At 40.0% G+C, this 12153-nt stretch overlaps 1 protein-coding gene across 1 annotated transcript in view; it reads right to left on the bottom strand.

Moving 5' to 3' along the window:
• fmr1 (fragile X messenger ribonucleoprotein 1) overlaps positions 1-12153 on the bottom strand; it is a 41598-nt gene that overhangs the window by 25943 nt on the left and 3502 nt on the right. Inside the window, exons 2-4 of the mRNA XM_061979653.2 lie at positions 2901-2953; positions 2706-2799; positions 2501-2572 (exon numbers count right to left, since the gene is read on the bottom strand). Coding sequence (XP_061835637.1) covers positions 2501-2572; positions 2706-2799; positions 2901-2953 — 219 coding nt within the window. The remainder of the gene's footprint in view (positions 1-2500; positions 2573-2705; positions 2800-2900; positions 2954-12153) is intronic.

Below are 12153 nucleotides of genomic sequence, written 5' to 3'. Positions count from 1 at the left end.
TACGGTCCGTAATATCATCAAAAGGTTCAGAGAATCTGCAGAAATCACTGCACGTAAGCGGCAAGGCCGTGACCTTCGATCCCTCAGGCAGTACTGCATCAAAAACCGACATCAGTGTGTAAAGGATATCACCACATGGGCTCAGGAACACTACAGAAAACCACTGTCAGTAAGTACAGTTGGTCGCTACATCTGTAACTGCAAGTTAAAATCTACTATGCAAAGCGAAAGTCATTTATCAACAACACACAGAAACGCTGCCGGCTTTGCTGGGCCGAAGCTCATCTAAGATGGACAGATGCAAAGTGGAAAAGTGTTCTGTGGTTTGACGAGTCCACATTTCAGATTGTTTTTGTAAACTGTGGACGTCCTGTCCTCCGAACCAAAGAGGAAAATAACCATCCGGACTGTTATAGGCGTAGAGTTCAAAAGCCAGCATCAGTGATGGTATGGAGGTGTATTAGTGCCCAAGGCATGGGTAACTTACACATCTGTGAAGGCGCCATTAATGCTGAAAGGTACATACAGGTTTTGGAGCAACATATGTTGCTTTCCAATCAACGTTATCATGGACGCTCCTGCTTGTTTCAGCAAGACAATGCCAAGCCACGTATTACAACAGCGTGGCTTCATAGTAAAAGAGTGCGGGTATTAGACTGGCCTGCCTGTAGTCCAGACCTGTCTCCCATTGAAAATGTGTGGCGCATTATAAAGCGTAAAATATGACAACGGAGACCCCAGACTGTTGATCAATTTAAGCTGTACATCAAGCAAGAATGGGAAATAATTCCACCTGACAAGCTTCAAAAATTAGTCTCCTCAGTTCCCAAACGTTTACTGAGTGTTGTTAAAAGAAACATTTTAACACAGTGGTAAAAATGCCCCTGTGCCAACTTGTGTTGCTGCCATTAAATTCCTAGTTAATGAGTATCTGCAAAAATGTTTTAGTTTCACAGTTCAAACAATAAATATCTTGTCTTTGCAGTCTATTCAATTGAATATAAGTTGAAAAAGATTTGCAAATCATTGTATTCTGTTTTTATTTACGATTTACACAATGTGCCAACTTCACTGAATTTGGGTTTTGTAAAATCCCCGATTTTTTCACAAAAAATTCAATTTACGATTTTTTGCCCTACTTTTTAACGAAACCATTCAATACAAGTGACATGAATAAGTCAAAACAAGTTTTTATTTCATTGGATCAAAAACTAGTAGTTTGAAATGACACTGTACATACTGCATCTTACCCTTAGCAAAAATGTTCTTATGTATTTATTATTATTTATTATTTTTGTCCTACTCTCTTCAGTGGTCCTTGAAAAAATTGTAAAAACACCTGTCTTCTTTCTTCTGAGGAAAGATTGATCACTCAGAGAAACTAAGAGAGCACAGCTTGTAGGTTCAATGTGCACAATTGAATAACTCAGTTGTTCAGACAGTAATGTATTTATATAAGTTTAGGGTAGTTTCTTAATGCGGAAATATGTTTATGTCTCTTGTTTTCATGTTAGCATTTAAGCTAGCGAACTGGCGCCTGTCAATCCGTGAGTTTATACAAGCGCCAGTATTAATTTCGGTTTCTTGATAATTTTAATTTAAAACTGTAATATTAACCGTCGGGAGTTTTACCTCTTGTGAAAGAGGTTGATGTCTCTTGTATTCATGTTAGCATTTAACCTAGAAAGTGCGAGCTAGCTTCTCCAATAAATACCATACCGTACCAAATTTATTGATAAATGAGCAGTGTCACCAGTGTCAGTTTATCAAAGTGTGATCAATCATGGTTTTACGATAATACATTTTTTTTTATTACTAATTAAAACAGTAAAACTAACCGTGGGGAGTTTTACCACAGTTTATCGTTAAATCCCTAGTTTGTCTCAATCATTGTATCGTCTTAATTCTAACTTATCTTTAATGACAAAGTTCCTGTTATAATAGCACTAACAACACCGAATATTTCATTATGAAAAATCCCAACAGATATAAAATGACAACTTGAATTGCTTGGGTCTAGTTCCCTGGACAAGTCCAACTTATCCATGAATGGCCACAAATTTTTGGTGCACAATAATTTTCACAAAACAAAATTGTACATATAGGCCAGGCACGCCCACAAGGCTGTTGAAAAAGGTAACTCAGGGCTGAAGGCTTTGTGACTGTAGGCCAGTGCTTCTCAAAATATTTTCTATTATACCTCAGCATAACATTGTAAGCTTATTAACATTAAAGTAAACAACACAAAGGTTTTTCCTCGCCTCCCACCGTGGCTACAGTGAAGCCAAGTGCTACATACATTCTGGTACGGCAAAAAAAGCATGTTCCCCAAGGTCACACGTGCCCCCCCTGACAACGCAACATGCCCCCCCAGGGGGGCCCGCCCCACTATTTGAGAAGGACTGCTGTCGGCTATAATATATAATAAAATAAACTGAAAGCGATGCAGAAGCAGAGAAAAGGATGTAAGCACAAACTGGTAGTTTGGCTTGAGTCTTACCTCTCCTTTGACCATGCGAACTTTGGCCAGCCACCATCCACATGGCTCCTTGTCATTCGCCCTGGAATACACCTGCCAAAACCCACACAGCAAATATTACACATCATAAAAACATTACAAGATGCCAAAAAAATTCACATGACAATACAATAAAGTCCATTAGGAAATGATTGTTAGCGAGCAAGAAATTACTGTGATGTCCAACCTCAACCTCATCGCTCTCATTTATCTCTTTGCAGAACCCTGTTGGAGGAGGAAATCGTACATCCTGGAATGGGATCTGGCGCTCCGGCTGCCAGCTTGGATGAAAGCACACATTCATTTAGTCACTGGCTGCAGTAAAAGTTACACTTCACATTGAGCTGTACTGCAGTTTGCTTGACAACTTTGTATTACTCACTTGTTTTCAAATGCTACTGTGACTGATCCTTCATCAACATCCTTCACAAAAGCCTAAAATAAGCACAAAAGTCAAATTAAGAGATTATTTTAATACACATTAACACACTTGTCAAACTACCAGTTCTCCTTAAAAGTCTGTTGTGTTTATGTGGACCTCACAGAACTAATGAACTCCGTCGGAACATTTTAACTCACTCTCAGGTTGTAAACACTTGACATCTGTAAATACAAAATGTTAAAAGTAGGACATGCCATGCCCTGGAGGACATCGAATAATACTGCTGTGCCTCTAGGTAGCACTATCTTGGCAAGCTAACAGTATGTAATAGAAGCAATGAAGTGAAAGGTGAAGGGAAGCGATTCAAATTCCCCAGATTGCAGATTGGCTAAAATGACAAATTGATTGACTTTACCAATATATTGGCCTATGTAAAGTATATAAAACATTGATCTTTGTCAAGCAATAAGTGAAAAGGGAAGTTTATCAGAGTATAATCTGACCATGTAAGAATCCCAAAGTGTGTTGAAGTATACACTAAAATTAGATACATAGGGAGAGTCAGTGACAAAGAATGAGCAAATTAGTTGAAAATTATTTTAATTGTGTGCAACTGATTGATCGATGAATTTCACTTTGAAGCACCTGAGGCAAAATGGAGTGCACTACTTGGCATCAGAAGCGCTGTAAATTCAGTCTCAGAAGAGCAACTTGGCGTCAGCAAGGAGCTTCATCCAGAAATCCACCATCCTAGCCACTGACGTTGTGTTCTTGGGCAAGACACCTCACCCACCTGCTCCTAGTGCCACCCACACTGGTTTAAATGTAGCTTAAACATGTAGATAATGGGTTTCACTATGTAAAGCGCTTTGAGTCTCTAGAGAAAAAGGTTTTATAACAATAATTCACTTCACTTCACATGACAACACTCTTTCTGTACTTTGCTCAATATGACACTAGCATATGAAAAGTGTGGAATGACCACCTGACATCATCACCAAATTTTTATAACTGGCCATGTTGTGTCAGCAGTTTGATAGCTCGCTAAAGATAACGACTAAGTTTCTAGGTTAACAACACCAATCCCTCCTGCTCTGTTTTCTTATTCTCTGGCAGACTTGGTGCATATAAGTGCCATGCCGCCATGTGGGGCGGCATGGCGTAGTGGGTAGAGCAACCGTGCCAGAAACCTGAGGGTTGCAGGTTCGCTCCCCGCCTCTTACCATCCAAAAAATCGCTGCCGTTGTGTCCTTGGGCGGGACACTTCACCCTTTGCCCCCGGTGCCACTCACACCGGTGAATTGAATGATGAATGATAGGTGGTGGTCGGAGGGGCCGTTGGCGCAAATTGCAGCCACGCTTCCGTCAGTCTACCCCAGGGCAGCTGTGGCTATGAAAGTAGCTTACCACCACCAGGTGTGAATGAATGATGGGTTCTACATGTAAAGCGAGTTTGGGTACTTAGAAAAGCGCTATATAAATCCCAGTTATTAAGTGTGTTAAAAGCAGAGGTATGATGCGTACGATGTCTTCCAAACAGACACAAGACAGAGTTCTACATAAATGGCCATGCATTCGGGAAGCTATAAAAAGCGATTATCACCCATTCTGCTCCATATACAGGATTGCAATTACCAAAGGCAGCTATACTACAAACACTTTTCATCGCATGCCAACACTTCTCGCCACCCAGGGAACCAGGTCCAGCGGGTGTGTGCAACTGACGAAAAATAGATGCATAGAGTTAAGTAATGTGAAAAAGCTGTATTGTTAATACTAATGGAAAAAGATGCATCTTTAATTATATGTATAATGTGTCTTTAGCATATTTGTTATCCTAGTTCTTTACAAATTACATTAGGATGTAGGGCTGCACAATTGTGGCCAAAATAAGAATCACAATTATTTTTATCATTATACATATCACAATTATTAATGGAAATTAATTATCTTAGATAAAACAGGTCAGCTATCGACTTGTGGTGGTTGGGTCCCAGAGGTGTGGGGAAGTTGATGTCATCATGTAATTGGTAATCAAATGATAAAAAAACATAAAAAATGTAAAAAGGCTAGACTAACGTCATACATATAGTTAAATACACATCTCTGTGTTTTGATCATTATTAGTACGAATATTTCAACTTTTTTCTCATTACATGATGCCTTTTGCTCTATTCATCCATTTGTGATGTTTTTCTTTCAGAGCTATGCAAGAAAAAAAGCCACATTACATGGGTTGCCCGCACATCATCAATTGGACACCCTTGCTTGACGTAGCTGTCTGGGCCGGCGAGAAGTATTGGCACTCGACTGAAAAGTGTCTTCAGACTATTTAGCAAGATGACTTGCCGTAAATGCTGCGAGTGCGACTCCAAGGAGACAGAGCAGCGTGTTGTTCAGGCGCCCAGACCTGTCGCTATTTAACAACAGCAATGCAGTCTTGGGTCGCTTAATGCAAACCGAGCCAGAATCCACAGAAGTCGGGGCAGTAAAACCAGGCGACGGGCTGCATCAAAAGTTTGCTAATATCGGCCAGCAAGGTGGTCAGCATTGTCATTGTACTTACTGCCCATACACCGTGGCCTCTGCCTCGGGGAGGCGTCGCTTCATGGAGCTTCAAGACGAGCCACTGTTGCTTTGCTGCTGCAGAGTGCTGTGAGAGTGCTTGATTTGATATGCAGCGGAGCCTGCTTTTAAAATGTTAATATCGCCGCTGATCATCTTCATTTAATCTGCCACGCCAAAATCCTCACCGTTATCAAAATTCGACTACCTGTGCAGCCCTATACTGATGTCACATTCACAGAATCCCAAACCCGCCTCCATGTCTTTATACTACAAAAGAGAATAGGAATACCTTATTAGGATAGATGATTGTGAAGTGAAGTGAAGTGAATTATATTTATATAACGCTTTTTCTCTAGTGATTCAAAGCGCTTTACATAGTTAAACCCATTATCTAAGTTACATTTAAACCAGTGTGGGTGGCACTGGGAGCAGGTGGGTAAAGTGTCTTGCCCAAGGACACAACAGCAGTGACTAGGATGGCAGAAGCGGGCATCGAACCTGGAACCCTCAAGTTGCTGGCACGGCCGCTCTACCAACCGAGCTATACCGCCCCGACTTGTATTGTGTAGATTACAACTCTGTCGTAACTATGCAAAAAAGTAAGTAATATGCCTCTAGAAGTGGTCCAGAAGATGTTTCAGATACAAACCAATAGATGTACTCAAAAGCAAAGGCACTAACAAGTGAAACAATGGTGTACTGTATATCATAAAAAAGGAGTTAATCTATTAAATAAATTTGAATTAGGAATGAAAATATGCAACATATATATATAAAAAAAAAAAGAAAAACAATTTGTTATTCATATGAAACATGTATGTTTTGTACTGTTCACATTTGTTCTAAATAAAGAAAAAATGTAGTAAGAAGAGTACCGGTAGGCAAATTAAACTAATGCTTTAGTCGACACCGTTTTATTCAAAGGAACATGTTATTTCGTTCTTGTCTTTCTTTATGTTTGTCTTTATGGGAATATGTGTGCACAATGTTGTATATTAATGCATGTATTTGACTAAAATAAACCCACTAAACTAATGTAAGGGTCAAAAATGCATGCAGAGAACGAACGATGTGTACATGCTGGCAAGTCCGCTGTTCTAACTAACAAATTGAAAGACTACTACTATCGACCAAAATACTGTTCATGATTTTACTTCCCTCTTTTCACTAGGCTTTTTTAGAATGTCAGCAAGCTCTCACCACCCATGGACATTGTTAGAGTTATCACAAAAATTACACATTGTTTGCAATCAATGATAGGTATTATTTCTAATTACACAGCTTGATGTAACATTTAGAACAAGCAGCATGTATGTGGACCAATGGATGATCAAACTGTGTGCTTTTGTAACGGATGCCAACTAGTGGGGCTGTGCAAACCTCACTTAGACGCCTTGAAGAGGAACTGCACTTTTGTTGGAATTTTGCCTCCATCCATCCATCTATTTGCTACAGCTTGTCCCACTCGAGGTCGTGGTAGGGTGCTGGAGCCTATCCCAGCTAGACTCGGGTGGAAGGCGGGGCACACCCTGGACAAGTCGCCACCACATCGCAGGTCCAACACAGATAGACAACATTCACACTCACATTCACACACTAGGGCCAATTTAGTGTTGCCAATTAACCTATCCCCAGGTGCATGTATTTGCCTATCATTCACAATCATTATAAGAGACAAGTACACAGTTTTTTTTAAGATTCTAAAGATTAAAAAAAGCGGGGGGAAAAAAATGCTTACAAGTGAGACTTAAGTGTGTAAATGTGGAGCTTGGAGCCAAGCTACACCGATATAAATGGAGTGCTTCTGCAGTAGCAAACAATGTTATTATCGATGGAGAAGCTTTTGTATCTGGCGAGGAGGACAAGAAACTACATCACAACAAAACGACTAAATGTTTGCACTAACACACCCTGCAGTGATAAAAACTTTTTTCCACCTACCGGTACTTAAAATCAATTAAAAAAGTCCCCATCTAGCTTGACCAAATGGACAACTGTCCATCTTGCTTGTTTGTACAACTACATACACTGTTGAACTAGCTGTATACAAACATGAAATGTGGGCTAACAGATTGGTGTCCTATCCCATTTAGTTGGGTATCACAAACTCTGCTGACACAGAATCTAGCTTGCCACTTGCTAATGTCTCTGTGGGCAAGGCGATGTGTTACTATGCTAGAAAAATCGTTTCTCAGTGTTCGCTCTTACAATAGCAATGTTGCCACAGCTTGGTTATTTTATACAGGTTATGGACCATAAATTAAGTTTTTGGATGTTTTTTAGAGTGAATTAGAGGAATAATTGCTCCCATTAGTAGCATTGCTAGCCACTTAGAACAAGCTGATCATTACGGAGTCCCTAAAGGGACATGGAGGGAAACAAATGTTTTGCGAGATCTCGCAATACTTTATGGGAGATCTCGCAAAAGGTTTTTTTCCTATGTCAGTGAACCGGAAGTAAAACAGACACAACGATGGAGGAGCGGGAGCATGCCCATCATCTGTGCTCTGTTGTGGGACCATAATACGTCAGTTAACCATGGAGGACGATTTGGAGCAGTTCTTAGTGTCTCGAGAGGTCGCAAAAGACCTCTCTAGATGGATGATGGGTAGGCCCCTCCATCGCTTTGTCTGTTTCACTTCCGGTTCACCATCACTGTGTCTGTTTTACTTCCGGTTCACTGACATAGGAATACAACCTTTTGAGAGATCTCGCAAAACATTTTTTTCCCTCCATGTCCCTTTTGGGGCTCTGTAGTTTATTACTAATTTGAATGCCTCTCGCAAGGGTTGTGAATGATAAGCAAAATTCCCCTTTGAGGGAAGTGCTAGACAATGATTCGACAGCTAGTGGTGTTTAGCTCATTGACTAGCACTGCTCAATAGCTCTAACTCGGCGCAGATTAGTAGACCCTGGCTGGACTGTGCAGGACGACCACTGTAACACTCTTATATAAATTAATTTTCAACAGTTGTACGTCGGTCAAATTCATCACTCATGTAGCTGTCACTTTGACAGGTGCTACTTTAAACCAAACGCCCAGGCAACCTCGCAAAATTAAAAAAAAAAAATGGCAACCATTGAACAAATAAACCGATGATTCTTAATAGAGCCTACCCATCATCTGTCTAGAGCAGTCCCAAAAGACTTCTAAACGGATGATGGGTAGGCTCCTCCATCGCTTTGTCTGTTTCACTTCCGGTTCACTGACATAGGAAAAAAAACTTTTGCGACATCTCGCAAAAAGTATTGCGAGATATCGCAAAACATTTTTTTCTCTCCATGTCCCTTTAGGGGCTCCGTAGATTATTACTAATTTGAATGCAAAAAAAACATGTGTTCTTGTCTCTCGCAAGGGTCGTGAATGATAAGCAAAATTTGTAGACCAGGAGTAGGGAACCTATGGCTCTAGAGCCAGATGTGTCTCTTTTGATGACTGCATCTGGCTCTCAGAAAAATCTTAGCTGACATTGCTTAACACAATAAGTAATGAATAATTCCGCTGGTAATCATAGTGTTAAAAATAACGTTCAAAATATAAAATATTCTCATGAATTTTAATCCATCCATCCATTTTCTACCGCACCTGTTCAAGAAGTCGCATTAATGGTAAGAAGTATTGTATTTATTATTGGTTAGATTCAGAATAACAATGTTATTAAAAATAATAAGAGACTAATTATACTCTAAAAATGTTGGTCTTACTTAAAAATGCACGCATTTAGTTGTATTCAGTGTTAAAAAATATTATATGGCTCTCACTGAAATACATTTTAAAATATTTGACTTTCATGGCTATCTCTGCCAAAAAGGTTCCCGACCCCTGTGCGAGACAATGATTGACAGCTAGTGGTGTTTAGCTCATTGACTAGCACTGCTCAAATAGCTTTAACTCGGCGCACATTAGTAGACCCTGGCTGGACTGTGCAGGATGACCACTGTTACACTCTTATACAAATTAATTTTAAACAGTTGTACGTCGGTCAATTTCATCACTCGTGTAGCTGTCACCTTATTGGCAGGTGCTACTTTAAACCAAACACCCTAGCAACCTCGTAAAATCTTAAAAAAAAAAAGGCAACCATTGGACAAATAAACCGATGATTCTTAATAGAGCCTACCCATCATTTGTCTAGAGCAGTGGTTCTTAACATGGGTTCGATCGAACCCTAAGGGTTCGGTGAGTCGGGCTCAGGGGTTCGGCGGAGGTCAAGACACACCCGACTCATGACTCATCGTGTAAATAAAAACTTCTCTCTATCGGCGTATTACGGATACGGCAACAGCAGAAGTCACACTGATTTGCAGGTGTGTCATTTGTTGTGAGTTTATGCACTGTGTTGGTTTTGTTCTTTGAACAAGGTGATGTTCATGCACGGTTCATTTTGTGCACCAGTAATAAAACATGGTAACACTTTAGTATGGGGAACATATTCACCATTAATTAGTTGCTTATTAACATGCAAATTAGTAACATATTGGCTCTTAACTAGTGATTATTAAGTACTTATTAATGCCTTATTCGGCATGGCCTTATTATAACCCTAAACCTCTAACCCTAACCAAATAACTCTAAATTAAGTCTTTATTACTTAGAATATGTTCCTCTAGTGTCAAAAAAACTCTAAATTAATAAATAAATGATAAATGGGTTATACTTGTATAGCGCTTTTCTACCTTCAAGGTACTCAAAGCGCTTTGACAGTATTTCCACATTTACCCATTCACACACATATTCACACACTGATGGCGGGAGCTGCCATGCAAGGCGCTAACCAGCAGCCATCAGGAGCAAGGGGTGAAGTGTCTTGCCCAAGGACACAACGGACGTGACTAGGATGGTAGAAGGTGGGGATTGAACCCCAGTAACCAGCAACCCTCCGATTGCTGGCACGGCCACTCTACCAACTTCGCCACGCCGTCCCCAAATTAAGTCTTTGTTACTTAGAATATGTTCCCCATACTAAAGTGTTACCAAAAACATATAACTTTGTCTTGAATTTGAATTTTTTTTTCACTAAAGAAGGGTTTGGTAAACGCGCATATGAAACTGGTGGGGTTCGGTACCTCCAACAAGGTGAAGAACCACTGGTCTAGAGCAGTCCCAAAAGACCTCTCTAGATGGATGATGGGTAGGCTCCTCCATCGCTTTGTCTGTTTCACTTTCAGTTCACTGACAAAGGAAAAAAACTTTTTGCGAGTTCTCGCAAAAAGTATTGCGAGATCTCGCAAAACATTTTTTTCTCTCCATGTCTTTTTAGGGGCTCCGTAGATTATTACTAATTTGAATGCACAAAAAAAACATGTGTTTTTGTCTCGCAAAATTCCTCTTTGAGGGAAGTGCTAGACAATGATTTGACAGCTAGTGGTGTTTAGCTCATTGACTAGCACTGCTCAAATAGCTGTAACTCGGCGCAGATTAGTAGACCCTGACAGGACTGTGCAGGATGACCACTGTTACACTCTTATATAAATTAATTTTAAACAGTTGTACGTCGGTCACATTCATCACTCGTGTAGCTGTCACCTTATTGACAGGTGCTACTTTAAACCAAACACCCTAGCAACCTCGTAAAATCTTAAAACATGACAACCATTGGACAAATAAACCGATGATTCTTAATAGAGCCTACCCATCATTTGTCTAGAGCAGTGGTTTTTAACCTGGATTCAATCGAACCCTAGGGGTTCGGTGAGTCGGGCTCAGGGGTTTGGCGGAGGTCAAGACACACCGGACTCATCGTGTAAATAAAAACTTCTCCCTATCGGCGTATTACGGATTCGGCAACAGCAGAAGTCACACTGATTTGCAGGTGTGTCATTTGTTGTGAGTTTATGCACTGTGTTGGTTTTGTTCTTTGAACAAGGTGATGTTCATGCACGGTTCATTTTGTGCACCAGTAATAGAACATGGTAACACTTTAGTATGGGGAACATATTCACCATTAATTAGTTACTTATTAACATGCAAATTAGTAACATATTGGCTCTTAACTAGTAATTATTAAGTACTTATTAATGCCTAATTCGGCATGGCCTTATTATAACCCTAACCCTCTAACCCTAACCAAATAACTCTAAATTAAGTCTTTATTACTTAGAATATGTTCCCCTAGTGTCCAAAAAACTCTAAATTAAGTCTTTGTTACTTAGAATATGTTCCCCATCCTAAAGTGTTACCAAAAACATATAACTTTGTCTTGAATTTGAATTTTTTTTTCCACGAAAGAAGGGTTTGGTAAACGCGCATATAATACTGGTGGGGTTCGGTACCTCCAACAAGGTTAAGAACCACTGGTCTAGAGCAGTCCCAAAAGACCTCTCTAGACGGATGATGGGTAGGCTCCTCCATCGCTTTGTCTGTTTCACTTTCAGTTCACTGACATAGGAAAAAAACCTTTTGCGAGTTCTTGCAAAACATTTTTTTCTCTCCATGTTCTTTTAGGGGCTCCGTAGATTATTACTAATTTGAATGCACAAAAAAAACATGTGTTCTTGTCTCGCAAAATTTCCCTTTGAGGGAAGTGCTAGACAATGATTTGACAGCTAGTGGTGTTTAGCTCATTGACTAGCACTGCTCAAATAGCTCTAACTCGGCGCAGATTAGTAGACCCTGGCTGGACTGTGCAGGATGACCACTGTTACACTCTTATATAAATTAATTTTAAACAGTTGTACGTCGGTC

Source organism: Nerophis lumbriciformis, linkage group LG19 (assembly GCF_033978685.3).
Source record: "Nerophis lumbriciformis linkage group LG19, RoL_Nlum_v2.1, whole genome shotgun sequence".
Classification (NCBI taxonomy): Eukaryota; Metazoa; Chordata; class Actinopteri; order Syngnathiformes; family Syngnathidae; genus Nerophis; species Nerophis lumbriciformis.
The sequence above is the reverse complement of the archived record's forward strand: the minus strand, read 5'-3'. Positions and strand labels throughout refer to the sequence as shown.